This window comes from Oncorhynchus mykiss, chromosome 31, assembly GCF_013265735.2.
Source record: "Oncorhynchus mykiss isolate Arlee chromosome 31, USDA_OmykA_1.1, whole genome shotgun sequence".
In the NCBI taxonomy this organism is placed as follows: Eukaryota; Metazoa; Chordata; class Actinopteri; order Salmoniformes; family Salmonidae; genus Oncorhynchus; species Oncorhynchus mykiss.
Genome location: NC_050571.1, coordinates 29,041,979 through 29,069,645, shown reverse-complemented (window position 1 = coordinate 29,069,645; position 27,667 = coordinate 29,041,979). Strand labels below are relative to the sequence as shown.

The following is a 27,667-nucleotide window of genomic DNA, read 5'->3' as shown; positions in this document are numbered from 1 at the left end:
GCAAATACGCACGCCCTAATGTAGACCAGGTACCGCTATGATTTCTAGGATATCAACTGCCTACACTGCAATCAATAATGGCTTTCCCCTGCGCCATCACTGTGCGTCACCATGGGCCAAGACAGCACCCAACTTGTCATCAATACCACTGTTTGTTTGCCCCAAATAGCACAGAAACCGAAATTTGCTAAAACATTCAATGATGTAGCCTATTGACCTCGATTTCCGCTTGATTTCGGTAAGCTGCTCCATATCAAATGAAACCCGTCAACTGTCAAGAGCGCAAGGATTTGGTGTGAATCTTGATTCATGTCTTAATAAGTGTGCACTCCTAATAACATTTTACAAATGAAATTGAGAGTATATGGGCCTATGTATAACACGTCGGCCACCACGCGGTCGGCTATTTTAGGTGAACCAAGATGTTCAGAATTCAGTGCAGGCTTATACAGAATTCAATGTATTGCATGAAATGATCATTCAATTCCAAGAAACATATGTATGAAGTGCTAAGTACATTTCAAGTAATTTGAACCAATGCACGGATATAGTAACACTGAAATAAACAAAGCGCGTTGAGTCTGTGAGGAGTCACTGTGGTACTATAGCACATTTTCTCTGACAATGCATTGGGCTTAATCACAGAGCCTGATCAAAGAGAATATACTTAAATTAAATAGTGAATGCATAATTCATGTTACAGCATGTACAGTAGAATTGTAATTAAACATGTACATTCTTATCGAGAATACCGTCGATTGTGTTCTCAACTGATGCCGGAAAAAAAAACAATTTTACACAAAAATTAATAAAATATCAATATACGAAGAACGAATGTTAGTGTATGCTGAGGAGGGAGGGTGTAGGCGGAGAGGCGGATCATGCTTCATACACTATATTCTACACTCCACTCTTCTTGGAACAGAGCAAAGCAGCTGAAAAGCTTTATAGGCCTAACGCACCTTCCTTTCATCTGATGTTAAATCATGATATTTAACATATGAGTGTTATAATGACTATAATGATATGTTCAATTATGATACAAATCATAGGATGTCCTAATTGGTTCACTTGTTATTTAGCCTCTTTAATTAAACTTGACGAGAAATAATAGGTTTTCAATCATATTTTATTTCCAAGTTCTGCTTTACATTAAACACGACATAAGTAATGCACGTTTCTATGCTTTCCCACAATACAATACAGTAACATTCCACGAAGACCCAGTCCTTTATATATACTGGTATAGCCTTCCAAGCAACAATACAAGTATAGTTCCTTTTATATCACGTTTGCTACATTCAGATATGCATATAGACCTATATATATCGACGCATAGACATCCCCGTTGAATCCATTTCGTTCCCTTGTCCTATAGCAAGCATCTATGATAGCGATCATTCAAATAATAAGCAGATATACTGTAGACAGCATTTGTATTCATGATGTTCTATTCTAATACTCCAACAGAAGGGGGAGGAGTGTTCACTGGAGCCTACACGTGTGTCACAATAGGCCCGTTTCTTACAACTGACATAACTCAAGGCCCACCACACATAGGCCTATATAGTTTGTGCGTCACAGAACAGATAAAGCTTACCATCACGCATTTTGCAACGCTGTATATATAGTTGAGCAAGTTTTCAAAACTACGACACATAATAACTTCGACGTGGCACATTTACAACATCGAAGAAGAAAAAACACACGCAATAATAGGCCTATATAATTCAAGAATAACAGATGTCATAACAGAAATAATCCCAAATTGTGTAGGTCAACGTCACTCAGGCGACATAACTGAGTCAAATGGATGATATGTCGTTGTTACACTGCTTTGGTGAGAAAGCGTCCACGCCACTGTGGCACGTATACCACCCATTGACAATACTTTTCTGAAAGGGTGAGGCAGTGGGGAATGTCCTGGAGCTCTGGGCGAAACTGTGGCCTGCCTGGCTGCATGGGTATTGGGTGGGCTCTGGTCTGTAACTGCTCCTCTGGATCAACAATGGATCCAAGAGGCCCTGCGACCTATGTGAGGTGTAGTCCAAACTGTTGTCGAATGTGTGATGGAAACGTGACCTCAGAGTGGACTCGTTTTGAAGCTCAGGGGATAAGGACTCTTGGGAAGTGGGGGGCTGAGGTTGTGTCACCGTGGTGGACGAGGCGGTCTCGGATTGATCTGTTACTTCGGGTGACCTGGCCTCTGCAAGGTGTTCCCCGTCCCCATCGCGCCCATCGCTGCTTTTCGCGCTGTAGACCTTGCAATGGAGCTTCATGTGCTTCCGGAGGCAACTTGGGTGGGTGTAACACTTCTCACACCCTCTGACCTTGCACATGTAGGGTTTATCACTGGAGTGCACGTGAGAATGCTTCTTTCTGTCACTGCTGTTAGCAAACCTCCGATTGCAGCCCTCGAACTCACATTTAAAAGGTTTTTCACCTAAACGTGCAAAGAGAGAAATGACCGCGTGTTACGATATGGTGCCTGATTTGTTCTAAACCTCTAGGATAAGCTTGTGAACTCATCTAAACTTACATTTCTATTGTTATACATTTGCACATAAACAAGTGACGATCGAAATGATGATAACTGTGAGTTTATGACCAAGTGGTGTGTAAGGCCTATAGGCCTAATTCCAAAACGTTCTTAAAATATTAGATAGTCATGTCGATTTGAGTTTTGGGTTAATTTCTCCTGTGTAATGTGCAATAACAATTCATGTGAATGCCTACATTAAACTTGATCACGCTTTAAGACAGTTGTGTTGTCTTTACACTTAACCTTAGGCTTAATATTAACGTTAACACAACCCCTACACCATAACTTTGATTCTAGGCCTAAACCCTGAATAAAGGGTAGCATTGCACAAAGCATAATGAACATTTCATGAATACTGTAGCTTAATATAGGCCTACACGGAACATGCCCCAAAAACGACTCTAAACTGAGACTTCCGTCAAAAATTGTATCGAAGATATGACGAAGATAATCATGAACATAATCAACATGGCAAGAAGTGGAACAGATCATTCCCATAGAAGTTTACCATACCCATGAAACTCCATTCATATCGTCAATGATTTACCCCAAGGCCGCAGTAAAACAGGCCCATAATCTATCAAGGCATATGTCAAACCGTCGATCTCCCCAAATCCGACCCTTGTTATTAACATGCTAAAACTATGTTTGAACAATTCTGTCCTGTATCCAGTAAACAAGGTAGAAGATCAAAGTTCATATTTCTACAGATAAATGAGTGTGGGTAGGCCTACTCTTGAAATTGGGATTAGGCCTAAATCGCAAAATATGTTGAAATGGGGTGTTTTATCGTCTCAATAAATCCCAACAAACCATCATTTATTTCTCAAATAATAAAAAAAAAAAAAATACATACCAACATTAATATTTCAGTACATGCATCTGTATTTTCTGTTAAAACGATACTGTTCACTCAATCCAATATACATGTTGTCACGTAGGCCTACATGCAAAGTTTGCTATAATGTGGCGTTGGCATGTATAATATTTAAGGGTTCTTACCAAAAATGTTTGTCACTGAAGGTTTTTCTCTTTGTGTTGATTTAGATGACTCTGGCTACCAACGATATCATTATTAATAAATGTTTGTCTACACTACATTTCTCTTTAAGGAAACATTCGACTCATCTATATTTTTTATAAAGGACAACATAAACTGTGTTCAATTATCTACGAGCTAAATTTCCACTGCACTTTAACATTCAAATCCTGTTGATCTCTGTGAAATTTAGCAGAGATCAGACTACAAAGGCATTGTGTTGACTATCCCTCATAACCTACTTGGCTGCTGTGTTCTACTACCACACGTCCGGCGTTGTTCCTGCGCCTGCGCAGAGAGGAGGCCTCCCTACTGGGGCTGCAACTGAGCGAAGAGTAAAAGCTACGTCACAACTCTCCGGTGTCCCGGCATTTATTTATTTATTTATTTAAGTGAATGAATGGGCAAAGCACTCAAACAAATGGGCCTGAAAACTACTTGTCTGTAGCAGTAGTACTACAGGTCTTCTGTCCTACTATTTGCAGTTGCTCATGCTTCTCTCCTGTACAACTACCCCCACAACAATAACGACGGGCTATAAAGTCATAACCATATTATAGAAACAACACAGGCAACAACAGCACCACGAACATCATAAATAATGACGACAATATGACGATATTAATAACAAATAATCGGATTATTGAAAATAATCATAATAATAACAATAATATAATACAAATTCTAATAATAAAAGAGTATGCACATTTTAAGAATCAAAAATCTTGCATGGCAGACAGTGACTACAATTCAAAACAATCAAACGTAAGTTCAAACAATTGTTTTTGCTAATATTTTTGTGCACTATAAAATGTTACCTAAATGTCATTATACATACGAGATAAGATTGAGTTTTGTGACACATTCTAATTTGTGTATATAATGACATAATTTAGTAAATTATAAATATCAAACTTTTAAAATGTGGTTTAAATGAGATTATCAACCATTTCTCATAGAGTAAATTTAGCCCCCCAAAATTAACAAGATTTTGGCCAATTTGATCGTTGATTAGATTTTTTTCTGCCAACTTTTCTGCTGAATAATTTCCATTATTGTTATTATTATTATCATTGCTATTATTTACACTAATAGTTACATACCTGTGTGTGTCCTCTTGTGAATCTTGAGGTTCTCTGATCTTGCAAAAACTTTTTCACAACCGTGGAAAGGGCAGGGAAATGGCTTTTCCCCTGTGTGGACTCTGACGTGGTTCACCAGCTTGTACTTGGCTTTGAAAGGCTTTCTGTCCCTCGGACAATTCTCCCAGTAACACACGTATTCAGAGTGCTCTGGTCCTCCGACGTGTTCCACTGTCACATGGGTGACAAGTTCATACATAGTCCCGAAAGTTCGGGTGCAGTACTGCTTCCCAGACCCCTCTTGGCTGTCAGTCCACTTACACACCAGTTCGTGCTTCAGGTTCTGTCTGGAGCACCTAAGGAAAGCGTCACCTCCACGATGAATTGCCATGTTCAGCGGTTTGTAGAGACCCAGGAACTGAGAAACGAGTTGTTGGCTGTTTCCCCTGGGGCCGTTGATGCTCTGACCGTAAGGGTGCGTCCGGGTGAGGAGGTCCCCAGGTAGACCCAACATCACTTGACCGGAGAGATCTCGGGTCGCTTCGGAAGAACCATGGGCCTGCTCGTGATATGCGGTGAAAAAAGCATGGCTTCTGCTATCTCTATAGCTAGGCAGGTCACGGTACCTTCCAATCCCGCCATGTTGGTTACTTCTTGATGCCAGTTGATCAGTGACGGGTGGCATTCCGGTTCCAGAAAGATTGGCTCCAATGATAATACCCCTAGGGCTGTGCTCTAAACGGTGGCTGGGGTATCCAGAGTCTCCAAAATGGGGAACCGAATGGTCAACATATGCACTGGACCTCGTCTCAGGGTAGTCTCGCAAATTGTGCGAGGGGCAGAGTTTTAAGGAACTGCCAGTGGGGTGCCCCATGTGCTCCCCTGCCAAAGGTGGCAGCACCACGCTGGGTTCAGTATTGCTCTCCCCGGGGTTGACGCAAGAAAGAGGACAGCCACTAAACCTCGACAGGCTTGTCATGTTTTGCTGTGAGTTTGTCTGTGAGTTTGCAAAATCAACCAATTCTGTGCTCAAGATTTACATAGAAATCTTGTTTTCAGAAATCTTGTTTCCATTTTCTATGCTGCTTATCATCTGCATGTGAAATGTTTGGCCGTGAACTTCCCAGTAGTAGGAACCAGACTCAAGTTCGTTAAAGTTAGTGTGAGTCCCATGCCGTTCACTTTGCCCTCTTGATTTGTGGCAATAACAGTGGTAGTAAAAATGCTTCGAAACAGGCCATGGTGCAATATAAAAGCACAGCAGGAAAACCTGCCTTTAAAAAAGGGCCTTTGGGATTGGTTGGAATGTGGCATGATTGACAGGCCCTGGGTTTGTTTTAAAAGGGACACGCAGGCGTTCACTGCACGACTCCGTTTTCAAATATCTCAGAGAAAATGCTTTGAAATGTGCCGCGGTATACACTGCCAAATATTGGGGTCTCTTTGACTGTAAGCGACACAATACAAGCGCCTATTCGTAAATGTCTATTTACTGGACATTTTTGTGTGGAAGTCCACAAAATGAAGATACTGAAATGCAATGTTAAAGTATCAAACGTCAGCGCTTTTAATTTCATTTCAATGTTTATTTTACTTGAAGGAATAGGTTCCAAAATGACATTCTAGGTGAAGATTGCGGTTTTTTTTCTGACAGGGGGCAAACGAAAACAAAGGAGAGTAGCCCTATACCCCAAAAAGACCTAAAACAATCACAATATCAATATATTTGGCGTACTAAAAACAACTATATTTTGCGAAACAAAAAAAAGTAAGTAACTTTAAAACAAGTTACAGAATTGCTGATAAAAAAAATAAGTTGATATGACAGAAGATAATGTTCTGTTGCAAGTCAATGGACCATAATATGTCCGGATAGCCAGACTATACAATATGAAACCATCAATCTGTATGCACTCCGTTGCATGATCTTGCTGAATGGTGGAATACAAGGTTCTGGCCTCAAGGCAAAAGGGCAATAACCCAATCAAAACAAGTAGACAATTTGCATATGGGATTTCTACTAACTAATTTGTAAAGAAAAAACGTATAATTTATTTATTGATATTCGAACAGGTCGTTGATTTTCCAATGGCTTTCCATAAACGTGTTGCATAAACCGTATCATTGCCAGCCTACTTTTAATTTCGCTGACAACTCTAAACCGATTGGATTTTCTCTCACGTCATGCAACATCACCTGATTTAACGAGCATGTTTTGCAAAGTCAACCTACTTCATATCCTGACACACTGTAACTGCAGTCATTCATATAGGCTACCGTAGCGCCTTTAATTGGATCCACTCTGTCCTGTTTTATGCATGTAGGCTATGACCATGGGGAGAAACTGTGACATATTATTTGTGTAGGTGTTCAACCAGCAGAATATTTCACTTGTAGACAATGAACAGCGAAAATATGACTATTGTGAAAAGTAAACTGTATCTCCAAGGGCTGCAGTGAAAAGTGGAACTCGGGCCATGCAACAACTCGTCTGTCTGGCAAACACATTTCCTGCCAAATTATTAGAGTTGTATTTAGCGGGTTTTAGTTATAAATTATGAAAGCCCCCCCCCCCCCCCCCCCCCCAAGGTTCCCAAATGAATGCATATTCGTTTGGTTATAGAAGGCCTATATTTTAATTTAAGCCACTTGTGATTAATTTGGATGCAGAGGTGCACATCGAATGTAGATTTAATTAGTCAACTATTATCTATCTATCAAGACTGTGTTGTCCTCTAACTTTCAGTCCAGGTTCAACTATATTGTTCTGATGTCACAAGTCACTAGGCCCAGACAAAACGAGCGAGGCCCACTTGACATAAAGTGCCTTAATGTGGACAAACATCATTGGCCAAACTTTGTAATTATTGTAATGGTTGCTCATGTTGGTCGGCCTTTAATTAACCTGGCGCATTTCCATCGGCCATATACATTGGGCTATGCTCAAAACATCACGTTTCAGTCACTAGCATAGTATAGCCTATAAAATAGCCCACAACGGTGTTTCAAGGTTTTAGGGGATATCCTCCTTCGAAATAAATTGTAAAACAAAAAGTAGATCAATAAAGTTGGTGAAAACTCACCTTTGTGATCAATTATGCACATTGCCATTTGTCTCCGCATGCACCTTTCATTGAGGCCCACTATCTTTCAGAGCTGTTGTCTATTTACATTTGAGTCATTTATCAGAAACTCTTATCCAAAGCGACTTACAGGAGAAATTATGGTTAGGTGCCCTGCTTAAAGGCACATTGACAGATTTTTCACGGATGCGGCTCAGGAATTCAAACCAACGAACTTTCGGTTACTGGCCCAAAGCTCTTAAACCGCCTAGGCTACCGGCCACCCCTTTTATTGATTTGTTGACCAATGACATTGCATATGGCATGAATTCCTTATAGTCCTAATAACAGCTACTACATGCAACATACCCAAAGACAACCCAACATCTTTAGGTTGTGTCCTCTAACATTTCAGTGAAATTGATGTGGTGGCCTACATTGTAAAAACAATTATTGAGATTCAGTCAAAATGATTCATTTTATCTAGCCAAGTCAACTACATTAGCGAAATTTGTTAAACTTGATTTAATAAGTTTTGAAAAAAAAGTTAAGTTAGCAAAAAACGATGTACTTACTCAACATAGAAATTCACAACCATGAAGTCAAAACAACTGAAGCAACATAACAGTTGAGTTGACAAAAAATGTCAAGTTAAGATGACTTCAACACATTTTGGAGGGGCAGAGCTCATTAGAGCTCATTACCCACCATGCTTTGCAACCATACATTTTTACATAGACATTTTGGTCATTTACCAGACCCTTTTACCCAGAGCAACTTCAGTTAGTGCATTCAATGAAGGTAGATAAACAACCACATGTAAAAAGTAACAAGTACAACATTTCTGTAACTGTTACTGAGAAGCTCATTGTAGTTAAAGTGTTCTGTTGGTTGGTTGATATTACTGAGTGCACTGCCAGTTTTGAAACTGGCGAAAAAGATCACACATGAGCAAGAGCCAGATGGGAGCATAATGTTCCCTACTGAAATGTCTATTATATGATTGCTAGGGTTAGTGTTGTTTAGTCAATGTATATATATAGTCTACTTAACTGGATAGCAAGTTAGATTCATTGAAAATATGAAGTCATTTCAGAATGTAGGCTAGTTATCGCTAATAAAACTTAAATGAAGTCAACTATAAATGGTAGGTTATACTGACAAACTGTAAAGTTGACATTACTTAATTGTATTAGTCAAAGTCAATTTGGTGTTAGTTAGGATAACTCTACATTTAAAGTTGATATAACTAAAGTTAGTTTTGATTGCTAACTCAAGACTTAGGCCTACAGTTTACAGCTAAGATGTGACTACCAACACACTAGACAAGGGTCACTGATAGTATTGATTGCATTCATTACATGATACGTGTAAGACGATCACAATCAAATTTCACACTTCACATTCAAAATACACAGCCATAGAATAGCAGAAACTGATATCAACGGTCGCTTATGAGGCCTGAGTTGTAGCCTATAGCCACAGCAGAATCAAGAAGCACTCGGCTCCAAATGCTGTAAATGTTTTTTCACGTAGAATTATATATTATGAGGTCAATATTATGACAGTAGTTGAATGTCAGGGCAATAACCTAATCCACGGGCATGGATTTTACCTAGACTTACCTCTATTTAGCTTTCTCAATGTGTCCATGATGATCGAATACTGTTTAAAATGGAACCCATCGCCATGTTACAAAGGGCCATCTACAAATTGCCTGGCTGTGCACATTGTTCAAGACTTGTTATTACCTAGTCCTATAAGATAATCAACAGGAATCATACCCAAATAAGTGAAAAACTACTCTGCTCAGGCCTTTTATTACACTGTAGTAGAGAAAAATGCACAGGAGTCATGGGCAGCTTCATGTATTTCATAGATGCACCCATAAAACCAACCAAGTTGGAAAATAAACAAATGGAAAAGACAATTAGGGATATCAGTTCATAGATCATAATTTTTGTGATTTAGACTATTTTGACTCTCCAGATAAAATTATAGTGTATCTGTATGTGTATCCGTGTATGTGTATCCATGTGTGTGTGTGTGTGTGTGTGTGTGTGTGTGTGTGTGTGTGTGTGTAACCGTGTGTTTATATGTGTGAGTGTATCTGTGTGTGTGTGTGTGTGTGTGTGTGTGTGTGTGTGTGTGTGTGTGTGTGTGTGTGTGTGCGTGTGTGTGTGTGTGTGTGTGTGTGTGTGTGTGTGTGTGTGTAACCGTGTGTATCTGTGTGTTTGTGTGTCCGTGTGTGTCTAAGACTATTCCATGGCGCTGAACTCTTGTCTTGACTTTATGAAAAATAGGTGAATTAAGAGGTTTGGGGTGAGACCATTTGCAGACAGATTGTAGCGATGAGTTAATTAGCCATGCTGATGTGAATAAAAAGGGTCAATGGTGCAAGTCTTGAACTTGTAGTAGAGTCACTTGTTCCAACCCACCGAACTGACCACAAACACCAAAGTGTACACTGTCATGTACTATCATATTGGAAATGTGTCTTTCCTATATTAAAGGCCCAGTGCAGTCAAAAGCGTGATTTTTCTGTGTTTTATACATTTTTTCACACTATGAGGTTGAAATAATACTGTGAAATTGCCCCTTTAGTGTAAGAGCTGTTCAAAAATAACTGCTTGAAATTTCTACCTATATTGGTGGGTTTTGGCCTGCCTGGTGACAGCACCGGGTGGTAAATTAGTTAATAGACCAATAAGAAAGAGAGTTGCAAACATCTCTGCTAATAACAGCTAGTTTTCAGTTTCCCCCTCCCCTCTCCCAGACAGTCAGTAGCAAAAATTACTCTTTGTTAAGAAGCTATTTTTTTCTTCTTTTTGATCATTTTAATTGAAAAAAATCACATTAGGTACTTAATTGTTACCCAGAAATAATTTGATATTGAGATAAAAACGGCTGGATTGGACCTTTAACATCTGAGTAGAACATGTAATTAGCAGTGGACAGGTTATGAACCTTGAATGACAGTTCATGAACCCTGAAAGACAATGACCGATTGATACACAAAGGTATATATTTGAGAGAAAGGTGTAATCTCTGTATCTTCAAGATAGTTTTCTTCCAAAAGCGATCTGAAAAATTAGTCCCAGAAAATGGCAGACAACAGCCAAAGCACTGCATCCCACATGATGGCTAATACAGGGAGAGATCTGGCAGATTTGTTCTGTATTCCTCCTCCATACATGACCTTTATGACCATGGCTGCCTCTGAGTAGCAGAAGGGGTTCTTGTGTCAATATCATTTGACCACTATTTATCCATGTTATAATCTGTCCCAGATGGGATGATAAATAACGAACTTGCCCACAAGTTTCTAAGAACTTTGCCTCTCTAACTATGACAAACTACAGACCGAATCCAAAAACAGACTGACTTTACTTTAATGTAAGTTGTTATAAATATGAGTACATGAACATGTAAGCACCTTTATAACAGTCCCATTGGATATTTTTTAACCTTCATTTAACTAGGCAAGTCAGTAACTAACAAATTATTATTTACAATGACGGCCTACCGGGGAACAAGGTGTTAAACTGCCTTGTCCGCTCGGGGATTCGGTCTCGCTACCTTTCGGTAATTGGCCCAACGCTCTAACCACGAGGCTACCTGCCGGCATTGTGTGTTGTCCACTCTACTCTAAGAGAAGCTCTCTCTCTCTTGGTTTTTCGCTCTGCCGATTTAGAGGTGAAAACATAGGCCTTTCCCAGAAGCTGAGAAAGTGTATTTCATACATATTTTCCAATAATGCCCTATGTCAAAACCACATATTACCATTTTCAGATTCACACCAAAATGCATGCCTAAAACAAGATTGGTCAAAACATGAGTGAACCTAAAATCATTTTAGAAATATTGCAATCGTTACAGAAAAACAACACATCCACACCATGAACCCCACCATCTATTAATTGACCCGTGTTGTTTCTAACACCAAATACGCATTTCACTTGAACTTCTTAATGTAAATAACGACAGACTAACTCAATTACTGTTGACCCTGCAAGAAATCATATTTTTCCGCGATTCAATTCAGCAATAACAATTCCTTATAGTTTACACATTTAAATGTTTGTATATAAATCAAATTCAAACGGAATCATAATCGAATATATATATTCCCTTTTGATTTGTTTACATTGATGGTGAATGATAGACAATATTTTTGTTTGGTAACCATTGGGTTAACTGTTGAAGAGGAAAGTTTACTCAATGAACTTGTCGAGGGCTACTGCACGCGCGGCTTCAGCTCAGGCACCACTACGTCAGAGAGAGAGAGGCCCAGCCATGCTAATATTGGACAACCATCTCACAAAGACATCTACATTAACCTAGAATTCGAATAGATCTCTCAAATATTTAAAATGTGAGCTATCAAATACAATGAATTGGTTTACCATGTCCAGTATGGTTTTCGTTGACAGTTTGTGCCCTTAAGACAACATTGATATAAATTGCATAGGTTATATTGTCTGGAGGATCTTTGCATCGCAAGACAATTATGAATTGAACATTATCAAGGCACTGATTGTGCAGTATATTTACCCAATTTTCTCAACTCAGAGAGCGATTTGTATAAGAAATAGTCTTGCAAGATATTAGACTACCAGAATAGTGTTTCTGCGGAAGCTCATGCGCATGCTCAGGGCAAAATATTATGAGCTCGCAACCGTTACCGAATAGGATTTTCTCGCTGAAGCTACTTGAGCTAAAAAAAAAGAATCACCTTGGTAAATATAACTCTTAAATAAGGCAGAAAATGAATAAATAAGTTAATTACTCATTCAAATTGGGACATAACACTGTGGGCGGTTGATTAGTGAAAAAATATGATGTAGGCTGCAATCATGGAGAGATCTTAGCATATCAATTTGTCTGCAAGCAATCAAACGCAAGCAAAATGTGTCCATGCATGACAATTTTAACATTTAACATATAAATGTTTAGCTTCACCAATGCAAACGAGGGGATGAGAATAAATACTGTGTATTGTGACATCAATTATTACTTTATATATTTAAAACATTTTTAAAAAATCTATTTAAGTGTCAAAGGCCTAATAATAAGATGCTATCATGTTTCATTCAAATACACTGGAAATACAGAACCACAGTGTTGAGAAACAAAATATATTGAGGGCAAAAGACTTAGGCCTAACATTTCAATATCAGGACCTAATCTGTTCAAATTTCAACAGAAACAAGTTTTGTTATTGAAAAAAAATACTCCTCCTAATTTAATTTGTACAGAGGCAAATGTACTAGGCTACGTTTACAGTCTTATTCAACAATCCTCGAAATGTTTGAGTAGATAGCAACAACAACAAAAAGGGTGTAATCTTGTTCACGCATCTGTGAGGCCTACACTTTGCGTGTCGGAAGTAGATTATGATTATTTTTTATATCCTGGTATTAAGTCCAGTCATCCCTATCTATGTGTGTGATCTTCAGTTTGTTACATCAACATGGCAAAATGGGATAACTTAACTTTGTTTCTTCTTGTTTATAGCACAACTAGTTGGTTCACGAAATGGGTTGTTGGAAACTCAATAGGCTATAGTAATTTCCAATAGAAGACTAATTAAATATAAAAAGGACTAACGTTTTATGTGGTTCTCTGCAAAGTTGTAGATAATGCTCGTATCTGGATCAATGTATTTGTCTGAAATTCAATAATATTAGGCCTATAGGTTGTTTTCTGCATCACATTGTGTTTGGCTCTCCGCGAGCAACAGTTGCTTTCGATTATTTGGTGAAGACAGTAACCTGTAACAACACACCAGGCATTTTCTGATGCCAAAGGTCGGTGAACCACTCTCGCCATAGACGACACTCCAATACTCTCCTAATACTGCGGAGAACTTGGTGGCTAATCTAATTGAGCGTTCCGTTGTAGAGACAACAGTGCACGTGCTTCTCATCGTTAATCATTTTATAGTAACACCATCACTGTGAACATACCATATATAATAACCTCACCGGGTCCTTTCGTTTCAACAAACCAATAAAATATCGAAGAGGAAAAGTTAAGAAAACTTAACTGCCTGTCACTTGTGAAAGTTCACAAAGGTCGCCATAAATCTCAAGCTCTAAGACTGCAAGGCTATTCACAGTTAACTCATGTTCCCCCTCTCTCTCTCAGTGTGTGTGTGTGTGTGTGTGTGTGTGTGTGAGAGAGAGAGAGAGAGAGGGCGAGAGAGGGGGAGAGAGAGAGCGAGCGGGAGACAGAGAGGGGGACGACGACGAATGAGTGAAGAGAGACTAAAAGAGGGTTTGTGTGAGTGTGTGTAAGAGAGAGAGAGAGTGAGTGAGAGAGTGGGGAGGGAGCGAGAGAGAGAGAGAGCCCGCGCGGGAGGGAGAAAAATGAGGGAGCGGGAATCATAGTTTTCGGTTAAAAAAAATACGTTGTTGAGTTTAGGAACGCAGCTGAGATCTATCTGCTCTAAAATAAGCACACACGTTTAATTTTTATGAAAAAAATATGACTACTAGGAGTTAAACAAGGTACCACAAGAAACAACTAAAGTTAGGAATATCATAAACAAGTGTCCTGAGCTGACTTTTAAAGAAAGCCTTTAAGCACAGATTTTACACACCTCCACAGAACCCTACTTACAATTACTCCACGGTGCTTTCCTTCAAAAGAAAAGTAACCTTGAGAATTTAAATATTGCATAAATATGAAAACTCACCTTGCAATTTAAAATATAAAACAAATTATCGAAGAGGAATATGTTGTGGGAATGATTGCGGAGTGGATAAGGCCGCAAGCAGAATGGAGGACTGATTTGAAGATTTTCCTCTTTTTCTGTTTTCCGATGTCTAAAATAAAGAATGTGAACTCCTTCCTGGGACAGATTGAGGGGTAAGGGATGTGAAAGACTCGGGAGTTATAAAGCGCCGCTTGAAGCACTCAACGCGTCTCTGAACTTGATCAGATTTTATGTGTCCTGCAGCGAGTCAGCGGCAACCCTGTGAAACTCGCTCAATGGCACGCATTTTTGGCTAAGCAAAAAATCTCAGGATATTACAATTACTGCCATCTTTCTTTCTGTCTTTTATTCTTGCGACTTACACCCTATAGAGCTTTGCAAAAAAAGGCCCCCTCCCTTCTCATGCGGCTTCAAGAAAGCCACATTTCGGATCTCTGCCAACTGCATTCATGTTCTCAGCTAATAAGAGTCAAAATGCTAAAATAAGATAGATAGATAGATAGATAGATAGATAGATAGATAGATAGATGTTGTAAACGGGAATGATTTACTGTTATCACACGTGTGTTTTGAAATACACAATGTATAACCAAACGTTACAAACGTATGCCCCCACCAAAAGACACCAAGTAAAATGTTATCTTTTTGCCCAATGCAGAGACGATTAATTGTGATTGTTGGTTAAACAACATGCTCTGTATGACTGAATTATTAGACATGTAAGCCATAGGCTGAAGTTAAGATAATGATTATTTTTCCTAGAGTTCTATCAGATAAACACATTTTCAGTAACTTTGTTAGGACAACCTAAAACAAACATTTGCAATGACTATTGTCCTCTGGTTATTTACAGCTTATAATAGAGATTATTCAACTTTTGAAACGGGAGATAAACCAGGTTCATGGTATTGAAGCGACAGAACGCTTGCCCGGTTACCTTACCTGCAAAATACTGCCTGCACTAACCAATCAAATTAAACCACTGAGACGAACTGCCATTTTCAATACCAAATCGTGCCAATCAACAGACATCTAGCCAATTAACTTCCTTCTTTGGCGTCACGTGCCAAAGGGGGAGCTGAGCTCTCATTGGGCGTCATAGTACTGCCTCCCGAGTTCATTTATGTGCAGGGAGTGAGTGATTGACTTTATCAGTCCAAGGACATCATTCGTCTGGAAAGGGGGGGAAGTTTGATCATCTTTTTCACGGATCCCAGTTACGGGAGTTTCTCTCTGCTGTGTAAGCGAAGGATTGTTTTTTCGTTGTTTTGCCTTTCTACTTTTAAATTCTTATTTGCCGTTTCAACGCACTGAAATCGGGTTCCCGTTATTCGAGGTTAGAGTGAGCTCCACTAACCTGGAGTTTCAGTTGAATTTTATTTTATTTCGTTATAAGTTCGCTTGAGCCCAATGACTATGCTCCTTGACAGCGGTCCGCAGTTCCCATCGCTAGGAGTGGGAGGTTTCGGAACACCGCGACACCATGAGATAGGGAACAGAGACCCAGGTTTGGGACTCAACCCCTTCGCTGATTCATCCCACTCCACAGCTTTCAAACTCAGCCCTGTGGCTCACGATATAGCCTCCAGCCAGACTTCAGCTTTTACCCCGCAAGCCAGTGGATACGCAGCTGCCCTGGGACACCATCATGGCGGACAGGTGGGTTCGTACGGCGGTGGACCGTTCAATTCAACCCGGGACTTTCTATTCAGAAACCGTGGCGTTGGAGAGTCCGCTGCATCGAGTGCCCAGCATGGGATCTTTGCCGCTTCTGCGGGGAGCCTGCATGGACCCCCTGGAATCTCCGATAACCCAGGACATCTGTTGTTTTCAGGGCTTCATGACCAGGGCGTGAGCCATACTTCACCAAGCGGACATGTAGTCAACAGTCAAATGCATCTTGGTTTACGCGGGGACATTTTTGGAAGACCCGACCCATACCGTCCGGTCGCCAGCCCTCGGACAGACCCCTACGGCGCTCAGCTCCACAACTACAACCACCCAATGGGGATGAATATGGGGATGAATGTGCCGACACACCACGGTCCTGGGGCCTTCTTTAGATACATGAGGCAACCCATAAAGCAAGAAATGTCGTGTAAATGGATAGATGAGAACCAGATGAACCGACCCAAAAAGACTTGTGAAAGGACTTTCAGCACAATGCACGAGATGGTGACGCACGTCTCCATGGAACACGTTGGCGGCCCCGAGCAAAGTAACCACATTTGCTTTTGGGAGGATTGCCCGAGAGAGGGGAAATCATTTAAGGCCAAGTACAAACTCGTGAACCACATTCGAGTGCACACTGGAGAGAAACCCTTCCCCTGTCCATTCCCTGGTTGTGGAAAAATATTCGCCAGGTCTGAAAATTTGAAAATTCACAAAAGAACACACACAGGTAATTCACTTTTCTCATGTTTTCTGACAAAAACCACACGTTTACGTTGACTATCCATAGACCGCTATTTTATTTTTGCAGTAGGCATATTGCATGGGAAAGAGAATAGGCATATTGTGGAGAGATTGTTGCATTTTATAACTTAATGCTCGAGAGAAGGCCGCAATTGGTTTGTAGTTTATACTGGGATATATAATAAATACATTGGAACGAAAATACCCATAATATTATTTTATGCACTGAAGATTGCATTTGTTGAAGGATCGGATAGTCTAATTTAAGCCTATCTCAAGATATATTAAATGTGCATATTTTGACGTTGGCATGTGTGGACATATTTCTCGATTAGAGAAGCTATTCTGCACGCTCTCGAGGTGTTGATCGAGTTGTGTGTGTATTAAGGGAGAGGCGGACACATACTTTCTCAAAACGAGTGTGAGTGAAGAAGCCTAAACTACACTACGATGGACTCCCTCGGTGCATGGTTTTGTGTGAGTCTGAACAATTGGCCCGGTTACTCTCTCTCTTGTTTTACTAGGCTGGGCTATAGGCTACTACTCCATCCTACACATCAGTGCAGCAGTTGGGTATTAGCATTGTAGCCTAGGTAAACACACTACGACAAAGCATACAACCGTTGCCTAATATCAAAGTACATACTACATCAAACCCCTACAATAGCATTCGCTGATCCATGTTTGTGCACGTTTATCTGTATCCTAAAAATGTAGGCCTGTATTGAACACATGCTATTGCTATTCACAGGGCAAACGTCATCAACGGTGAACATATGCATATGTCGTGGTGGGAGGCTAATCAATCTACTTTGTATAGGGGTTAACGAATTGTGTTTATTCCATCTTGCAGGTGAGAAGCCGTTCAAGTGCGAATTTGACGGCTGCGACAGACGCTTCGCCAACAGCAGTGACAGGAAAAAGCACATGCACGTGCATACTTCTGACAAGCCATACATCTGCAAAGTGTGCGACAAGTCCTACACGCACCCCAGCTCTCTCAGGAAACACATGAAGGTAATTACCGTGTCAATTACACCTTAAACACATTCATCCATTGACCCAGACTGGCTAATCAAAGCATCAGCCCCGAAACAGAATCACACTCAGCTGAAAGTTTTCACTGCGTTTTCAATAGGTTGGAGTGTAGCATAATGTTCATTTCCCAAATATTACTACTTACTTGGAGGCTAAGTTTAAGAAGCAAATTACGCTGCAAACCTTCAATGTAATTGCAATTTGATAGATCAAAGGGTCAATTGTAAATTTACTTATGTTGAGTGTTTATCAGTGTGTAACATTTTCAACGTTCTTCTTCAAGCTATAGGCCTATAGATATATCAATATAATAGCAACTCCTCATGTATTTTTTAAATTATTATTAATATTATTACAGGTACACGAGTCTCAATGTTCTGAGTCCTCTCCAGCAGCAAGTTCTGGATATGAGTCGTCCACACCACCAGTTCTGGTGTCAGCGAACACTGAAGACCCAACAAAAACACCACCGTCAGCCGTTCAAAACACATCTGGGCACAGCGATGCAGGACTGCCACCCAACTTTAATGAATGGTACGTTTGAAGTCAGAAGCAAGCTCTCAATGTGGACAAAGAGGTTTTAAGGAAACCTTAAAAAGTACTCACACCAAGGTGTACACAAAATGGGATTGGAACAACACGAGGAGATGAGAGCAAGCCAGCAGCAGCAGGCCTCGTCCTTTCTCAGGATTCGAAATGTGACTTTTATTCCGAGTTCGAAGAGAACAAATAAATCATAAATAATGAAATAATACTTTCTAAGAATAAAAAAACATGTTTTTCCCCCTTTTTTAGTTTACAGATTTCTTATTTTACAGATAATTATTTTATTTTTCATTGTATGTATTTTCTCAAATTTTTATTTAAAAAAATAATGGAGAAGGAAGAATATTTCACGGTGTTTTATATAATGGTGACACACTACTGTCGCCTTTCAATTGATTGTTAAAAATTCAGACAGTCTTAAGAAACGTGCCAAAGTCTTTGTCTTGAACTTGAACAAAAAATAAATAATAAATAAATATATACTCGTGAATGTATTTCCTTGTTTGATGGGGTCGAATTGTCAATGTCTGTTTTCAGGTGGAGAAATGTGGTATTAGGTTACGATTGTTACCGTTAAATATAACGTTGCCTTTGTTAATAACGTTGTAAATACATATTCATGATGCCATATTTATCAATTTGTAATTTAATTATGGATATAAGTTCTAAAACTTAAAATGATATTTATGAAAATGTTTTCTAACAAGACTGTACAGTTTTGGGTCATAACCAGCTAGCATTAAACAACTATGATCAACTATAAAGCTCCAATATTGCGATTGTATCTTTTTTTAACCAATACATGTGTCTTATTTGGATCTAAGATATCGTCTATATAAATGTTATGGATTTGTCTATATGATGCTGATTTTTCCATCACTTATTGTTTAACTTGTGAGACCATTGACATGTAAATCATCAATTCTGTAAATCTGAATTGTAATCAATTGAGTTGGCAAACTATATAAAACGGTTCTGTCGTATCTTTTTGGTCAAATTATCTTTTTTTGTGTATTTGACTTTTATAGAATCAGAGAGTAGAGTTCATATGTAGCATGATTTCTGATTCGAAAGATCCATCAGCCATTGACAGATAGTAGTTCACTAGTTCATTCACGAATTCCACACCAAGGTGACAATATTTGGAGTATTTCAAATTCGGGTCAAATACCCAAACATATGAGCCAGTATGGCATTCCTTTATAGTTCCAACAATGTCTTTGTGCAAGTATGTTTAAATGTGTGCATCGGCAACAATGAAACTGTCACAACACAGTATCTTCAAAATAAAAGTTTTTTTGTCTGTCAGCTTGCATTGTTTTAAATGTAATTATTCTGTGAAACTAAGCGTGTTATTTGTTATAAGTACTGTGGTGTTGCATATAGAGCAGTTTGATTATACGTTTGCTTGTTTTGTGTGAATAACCTGTCGAGAAAACCTTTTTGTGTGAATTAAGTCTAAGGAACACTAATAGTTATAGGCTATGTGGGGTGAGGAAAATATGTTCAGTGGCACAAAGAGTTACAGCATTGCATTGTAACCTATTTTCAAGAATTTAATCTTATGCATACCACAAAATATATTGTGCATATGAGAACGATTTCAGACCACCAGCACTACTTTTAAAACAAAATGTAAAAACAGTACCTCGTAAGTGACAGTGATATATAAAATACGTTTATTTAAATAATTTAAGGAATATATGTTTTATATACTATTTTCTATACATTAATTTAAAATAAATACTTTTTTCTTATTTCCACAACCCTTATGCCCCATGCCCTGAAGTCGGAGCACATTTCTGACTTAGAAACGCAGCTAGAATGTGATGTTGTAACACTTTCTGGGAGAAATGGGTCACACTCCAAGTTATTCCTGAAAAGCAAATGTTTTACTGATGAACTGTGTCACTGTGCCACAATCGAGGCAAACGATGATACAACAGCGAGCCTATTCCTTATTTAGCGGGAAGAGACAAAGGTTCATTGTACAATTTAAAGTAGGCTATCGTTTGTTGGTTTGTTTGTTTTACCAACTATTTATGAAGAAATGTGAACAAACATTTTGAATGAAATAAAAATAAATAATTAAAACTAACGAACTGTGACGTTTATCATTTTTTGTCATTGTTGTATTAGCTTATACTCTCTGCTAAGATCATATAGAAATTACATTTGTCTGTGCGAGTCGGCACTTCACTTGAACTTGACACTGAGGAAGGCGCCATTTTAGCATCTTGTTTCTGGGAAGATGGACTGGAAAAGTTATCGACTGTAAGCTACTTGGTGCTTTCTAGAAGGAGGTGCGATTGGGCGAAACATACGCCATGTGTGAATGAAAGTGCCACTTAAATGGGATCACAACGTGAGAACTATCAAACTAACAACTACTAAAAAGTAAGCCAAGAGAGTGAGGCAAATGAGGACATGAATTAGCAGCAAAGTATCGTCATACAGCCTATTAGGCTACTCAGGCTGCCAAAAGTAACCACTGAGCATCACGGCAGTCGTTCCACGCATGCGTGCTGAGAGCTGCTGCCAATGTATGGGCCACTACAGCGGGAAATAGTTTTGAGAAACGTTGTTGTAGCATATCATCGAGTAGTCTCATGAAATATTAATTGTATGTAGGCTACTCTACAAATATAAAATAATATCAAACTATCAAGCACAAAGTTAATTAAAATAAGTCATAATGCTAAACAATTGACATGCATTAGCCTAGCAAAAATCCTAGAAAAAATATGTTTCCCAACTGTTCGGCTAATCCTCAGCAATCATGGGGGAGACAGAAGCCTATCAAGTTTGAATTATGATTTAACTTTACTCAGTGATGATTATAGGCTATGATTGTACATTAATGTTGTATAGCTATAAGACTTCGTATTTACTACACAATATCTTTAGACCTACCCCCAAAGACTCTATACCCCCACTTCCAACCCTGCCCTACCCCCATCTTCAAATATAAACAGATTTAAGAATGTATTCAAATTCCGTTTTCCATCCTCTTGCACAAGCGCGCTCTTGTATTTCACCAGGACATTTTTTCTTCTTACCCATGCAGTTCAAGTTCTTTCTAGCGGACCCCATGACGTCAAAAAAATGGGATAGGCTTTCCCTACGAGTGGCTCTGTGAAACAACGCTCACGAAAGCAAAGCCACGCATTGATGATGGCATATCGGAAGAAAATACTAAATAATACCTTATTCAGACGAATACAACCTAATACAAGCTGATAACTCCTAGCATAATCGTGTTTTGAGATGATGAGAAAACTGGGTGTAGGCCTATATTCACAAGAAAAACATGAAAGGCTCCTTTTTGGGGACTCAATGGGATTAGAAAGCGCTGGTAGTCACATGGTATGAGATGGGTAGCGGTTGTCTGACAGTGGTGTTTGTGAATACAGTAGTAGGCTCTATGTATGTGAATAGCATTAACATGAAGTGTTCATTCATCTTGACATATGGACGGGGATATATTTGGAACCATGGAACAGCTTTGACACCACACACATTCATCTATCCACGATTCTAGCGCTCAGAGTCACATATGTGCTCTCATCATATCTGGAGTAGCCTATAGTCATCTATATTCAAACCTATATCATCATCTATAATCAAATCTCTTCCCAACTGGCAAAGTCCGCATACATTTTTACGGGTTTAGTACGTTTACATGCACACTACTAATTCGATATTACATTGATTATGGCACAAGGCCGAGTATGGCAATGGTCGTGTAAACACATTACTTTGTTTATCTTAATCGGCGTGAAGTCAAAATCGAAATAAGCATACGCGGATTAAAACACCAGGTTTTCTGAGCAATCTTTCAAATTATTAGAACATGTAAACACCTTAATCGGCGTTTCAGTGGTGTAACTGTTCTACGCATGTGCTAGCACCAGCGGAGCGAGCCTCCCTCTTCAGCGTGAGTGAAGTGAGTTCGAAACAACTGAATGCATGCGTTTTAGAAGTCGTTTTCACATACAAACTTTATATGTGCAAACTCAACATGAAATATGCTTCCCAAAAAAATATATGGTGGCTGTGGTAGAACGTTTATTTTGATTGGCGTTTTTCTGCATTTATCAGAGTGCCATCAGGTCGCCTGATTTCAGATGTGTCCATGTAAACAGGATTATTAGGGAAGTTCTTCTTCTTGCGAAGCATGTAAACGTTTTCATTGAACTATTATATTAACCTGACTAACCATAATGGCATTATTGTGTGCATGAAACCATTGTTTGACAAAACGACCCCCCCCCCCCCCCCCCCCCCACCACCACCTTCCTCCCCCCGGCACGTGAGTCCATAAGAGGACTGACAGATATAAGCAGGTTCCGAACGCTTTTTGTCACGCAACCGAGTTTGTGATCTTGATAAAGTCTCTAGATAAATGATCTCGCGCAAGGCGTGCTGCAAAATTAGAGTGCATCAGAATTATTGGGTCTGGCACGCAATGCATGCAATTCCCTAAATTCTTGAGATTCACGTTCTCCTTTCTAAATATTTGAAACCAAGCACGGCTGTGCAGGGCTGTGTAACAATATGAATTAGGATTTTTAAAATCATAATGGTGTTGGGGTCTCTGAGAGATGCTATAACACGGTTCAAGTGGTCAAAACAATAGACCTGCTATGTAGGCTAGTTGGGTCAAATCTTAAACTGGTATTTTTCTTCAATCAATTAAAATCTAAAATTACGCAAGGCACTCAAATCCAACATAGGCTTATGTTTTCTTCTGACAAAATTACATTTAACTAAAATAATCATGTAATTGGCCACTAAATAGTAAATGATTTATTAGGCTAACTAAGCTCTTATTGAGTGATCCTGTTGAACATGAATAAAAACAACAATACAACAACATGTTGTGTTAAAACTTTGAAAAGTCTTCCGTTTATAATTTTACAAAACAAAAAATGTTCTCATAATGTTTCTTAAACTTCTCAAGTCAGTGGAAACATTCATTGTATCTTGACAGATACAAGCAGGTTCCGAACGCACATGCGTAATTAGCTCGTTATAACCTCCGTCGGGTTTAGTACTAGTTTTAAATGCTACACATTGCAACAATCAAGGTAACACTTAATAATATCCTTAGCATTTGCATACAGACTAACAATCATCAGCGAATTACCTAACTATGCACGACCATCATTATGACCTGTTTATCAATTACTGATGCTTATTTTCCCTGAAGATCGAAGCCTGTTGAATATGCATAAGTATTCACTGAGCAAGGTAATCCAGGATGTGTGCCGTTAACTATTTTTTTCGGAGGTGTGACATGGCTATTGTGATGGTAACGCGGAGGCACAATGGCATTGTTATTAACGTCAATGTTTCGTTGACTATTTAGAAATACTTACATTTGCATTTGATTGAAGTTATGGGAAAACATTTCAATTGCAATGTTAAGTCAGTGCTTTTAGTAATGGGAAACTATTTGCATGTTACAGAACATTCATTACATCTATACAGGTATTCTTGAAAGCAAACTGTCACTTGAAACGATTCAGAACAGCATACACACCAACAGTAGGTCTGTACTTTCACACGCACATACAACCACATTTACCATAGGCCTACGTCAATGCTTGACGTTTATGCAGATAAGATTTTAGCTTGACCAGCTCCATATAAAACAGATACACAAAATAAAGGAAAAACTCATTTAACTTTCTGTTGACCCTCTCATTGATGGTGTCATCATACCGTCATTAAATTCAATATTTCAATTACGCCCCAAAATAATATTTCCATTGCAAAATAGGCGCAAAACGTATGATTATCAATTAGGTTGTCCAACTGTAGACAGTCTTAATTCCCGAACATCTGGGAGGGTGTCAGAGTCTTGATGACTTCCCCTTCCGCGCAGGCCTGGGAGTCACCGCTAACAGGTCCCCGGAGTGGAAGTTGAAGCGCTCTACTCGGCAAAGCAGATGTTCAGCTATGTATATGGTGAAGTGCGTTTGTCTTTTGACAGATATATTTTCAACACTTTTGAGAGGTGCTAAGTGAGCAACTGACAATTTTTATACGTGCTATGCCATCGCCGAAAACCACTCCAAACCGAATTACCCCGGTGCCCCGTTACTCATCATCTGAAGAAGTCTCCGGTGGGAGAGAGGCCAATATTCTGCCTGATCTCTCATATGATTTCGAATAGACTGGTAATTACATTTAATTATTGAATATGGTTATGCACACCACACGTTTTTTTCTCCCTCAGCCTATACAATCAATAAGCCTAACAACAAGCTAAAGATAGCCTGCAGGCCTAATCATTATGCCCTGTTGAAAATGCCATACCCGCTTCTCCATCACTCTCCCATATTTTTACGGATATGTCAGATCTTGCCAGTTGTCTTAAACGAATCTCGTGATTTTGATTGAGCTTAGCTCAGGTTGTAAAGCAGGTCTGATCTTTGCAAAAAAAAATGATAGTTGTCAGCTGTTGTCTAAACCCGCATGGGACAAAGTTGTGTTTCAACAAAGTTTGCACCTGAAAGCCGCACGTCTTTTGTTTTTAGGCAGCAAGGATACCCCACTGTGGCAGTGTCCCGCCTAGGGGAATGGGTAACAGCAGATCTCTGCCCTCCCGCCTACCTCGGCTTTTAAAAATGAATATCTAGGACAATGCTTGTTAATGTCTTTCATTTGAAACGGTGAATTGGAAGTGGGGGTTCCAAAGTCTCCATTAAGACCTGGAAATACAGCCAACGGCCCAACGCAACTTTCACGCGAGTTAGAGGATGTTTGAATGGGAAGATTACAGTCAACGATTTGGGCAATGGAAATGTAGGACATAGCTGTCAACATGCCTACTGGCGCGCGCCCACCACCTTTCCAGTTACGCAATGTGGAGCACCACACGTTCAACGCAATTTCCCGCGGGGTTTTAAGATTATGAACATGATGAGGCGGCACAATTCGCTCTTCACGAACTGACTAATGAGTTAACTCAATTTCAATTAAAAAAATAATGAACATATGAATGTGCGAAAATAATTATATCCAAACTATGACACAGAATATCAAGGAATGTGAGAAATAACCACCGATCTAATACACTTTACATTTTTGTCATGGAGCTGTCAATCAGAGCAAAACTGCTTCAAGACAGCTGGAACTATGGTTGGATAATAGTTTCGTGCAATATGCCCAATAGTTTTTGCGCATTCCATGCAGTTGTATCTCTGTCCGGTTAGTCCAGTAGATGCATATGTCTGCTCTGCTAGATAGCCTTTCCCCACTGTTCAATTCCTATCACATAACATAACAGACTGTAAAACAGACTGGTTTGGATCAGACATTCTTTATCGTTCTTTCAACATGCAATACTGGCGTCTTCTATGAAAACAAGCATTTTAAGAACTTTAAACCTCTACAATATGTCTGACACATTGTAGCCTAAGTCAAAGAATTCAGCAGACTTTGCTTATGTATCGAGTCTAGAAATCCAAAACATAAGAATCATGCCTGACTTTGGTAAAATGATCACCTATGCAGTTTTCAGTTTCCCTGTTAATATGTATAAAATGATAAAATACAAAAATATTTGTCCATAACACATGATTTCACAGTGAAAACAGTGATCTCCATTTCACTCACACAAATCAGTTATCCAAATACTGTGGCCTACTTCACACTTGGATCCTTAATTTAATTATTTCCATAAAATCAAATGAATTGTATGACCACCAAGACTCTAATCAGGGGAAATTAGTATAATGTGAACTTTTATGACCCATGATCCACATGGATCACCCCCCCCCCCCCCACACACACACCTTTATAATTCTATAAAGCCAAATGACAGAATGCTATTGGATAGCCAACAAAGATTCCACTTGAACTTTAAATGTCCAGGAAACCATAGGTAACACACCATGTATACACTGAGGCATGACCATGAGCAAATACATGAAGGCCACAGAGAGACAGGTGTTGCCAAAGGGGATGGAACAGAGATGAGAACCGATCTGACTGAGAGGGGAAAGGTCAACAGACAAACTGCTCCATCACCTCTTCTCTTCCAGGGCCATGGGTGGTGACGGGTGGTGACAGTGGGCCTGAGAGAGCATGACAAAGCAGCAACATCATATGATCACAGTTGGGGCTAAAGTCTTGCCGTGGGCATCGTACCCCTAGCACCAGTAAATGAGAGTGTCAGAAGACCTCAATGAGTCAAACAGTACCTCACAGCTCAACACATCCCAGGGAATCAGAACACGGGGTGAGAGAGGAGGCCTCAGGGAGCGTCATCACAGCTCTGGTGCAGCGCCTGTATATACGGAGTAGGAGGATGGATAACCTTACACAAGTGTTGATGCCTGCAATACAGACGCAGGTTGACATTTATTGTCATGAATCTTGCCCTGGAGGCAGAACTGAGCGATTTCCACTAGATGGACCAGCTGCAAAGTCAAAATTGTCTATATCTTAAAAATTAATTAAAACAAGCATAAGCTTTTCAGTCTTAATTTAAGGTTAGGGTTAAGCATTAGGATTAGCAGTGTGGTTAAGGTTAGGGTTAGGTTTAAAATCAGATTTTGTGACTTTATGGCTGTGCCAGCTAGTGACGAATCTGCAGAGCTGCCTCCAGGGCAAGATTCATGACAATAAATTCCAACCTGCAGTACAGATGTCAGGGCTAAAACACTAGAATATTCAACAAATTTATATGGTAGTAAGATATTCTGCTCCCTTGGACTGCAGCTGATATAACACTGCCTTCCACATCTCCAAATTTGATTATCCCACTGCGCCTTACAGCCCAAACAACAAGGCCAGGGTTATATTTTCCCTGTAAATAAATAACACCTATTATTTAATTGTCTGTCGGTTTAGTATCTTAGTGAATTATCACTGTTCCCATGTTCTTCCAGACTTCACGTCCCCTCGCTACAACCGAGCACAGAGTATTCAAAATTCATTTTCACCTGAGAACCTCCACAACGCTATGATGGAAAAACATTTGTGCTATTGTCATTAATGTCTACTGGACACTATTGTTATTATATGTTATGGTCTTAGTTGCCACTACAGCAGCACAACGAGAAGGAAAGGTGTGGTACTAGGCCTGGAGGGGGGACAGGTAATAGGGCCTGTTGAGAGGGGGCAGTGGGGGTTGGGGGGCCAGGTAATAGGGCCTGGAGGGGGGACAGGTAATAGGGCCTGTTGAGAGGGGGGACAGGTAATAGGGCC

General features: G+C 39.6%; 2 protein-coding genes across 2 annotated transcripts; one reads left to right on the top strand and one right to left on the bottom strand.

The window, feature by feature from the left end:
- Nucleotides 1-1,111: 1,111 nt before the first annotated feature.
- LOC110504946 (zinc finger protein ZIC 4) lies at nucleotides 1,112-5,882 on the bottom strand. The gene is made up of 2 exons (XM_021583846.2): nucleotides 4,685-5,882; nucleotides 1,112-2,443 (listed from the first exon to the last, which is right to left on the bottom strand). The coding sequence occupies exons 1-2, from the start codon at nucleotides 5,640-5,642 to the stop codon at nucleotides 1,806-1,808; spliced, it is 1,596 nt and encodes a 531-aa protein (XP_021439521.2). The 5' UTR covers nucleotides 5,643-5,882; the 3' UTR covers nucleotides 1,112-1,805.
- A 9,693-nt stretch (nucleotides 5,883-15,575) lies between these two features.
- LOC110504947 (zinc finger protein ZIC 3) lies at nucleotides 15,576-20,543 on the top strand. Its single transcript, XM_021583847.2, has 3 exons — nucleotides 15,576-16,847; nucleotides 17,715-17,878; nucleotides 18,258-20,543. The coding sequence occupies exons 1-3, from the start codon at nucleotides 15,857-15,859 to the stop codon at nucleotides 18,441-18,443; spliced, it is 1,341 nt and encodes a 446-aa protein (XP_021439522.2). The 5' UTR covers nucleotides 15,576-15,856; the 3' UTR covers nucleotides 18,444-20,543.
- Nucleotides 20,544-27,667: the final 7,124 nt, after the last annotated feature.

Bases quoted from the DNA above. Each gene is read 5' to 3' on its own strand.
- LOC110504946 (XM_021583846.2), bottom strand. From the start codon at position 5,642: ATGACAAGCCTGTCGAGGTTTAGTGGCTGTCCTCTTTCTTGCGTCAAC. The intron at 2,444-4,684 runs GTATGTAACTAT...TTGCACGTTTAG, and splicing joins TCACAAGAGGACACACACAG to GTGAAAAACCTTTTAAATGT.
- LOC110504947 (XM_021583847.2), top strand. From the start codon at position 15,857: ATGACTATGCTCCTTGACAGCGGTCCGCAGTTCCCATCGCTAGGAGTG. The intron at 16,848-17,714 runs GTAATTCACTTT...TCCATCTTGCAG, and splicing joins TCACAAAAGAACACACACAG to GTGAGAAGCCGTTCAAGTGC. The intron at 17,879-18,257 runs GTAATTACCGTG...ATATTATTACAG, and splicing joins CTCTCAGGAAACACATGAAG to GTACACGAGTCTCAATGTTC.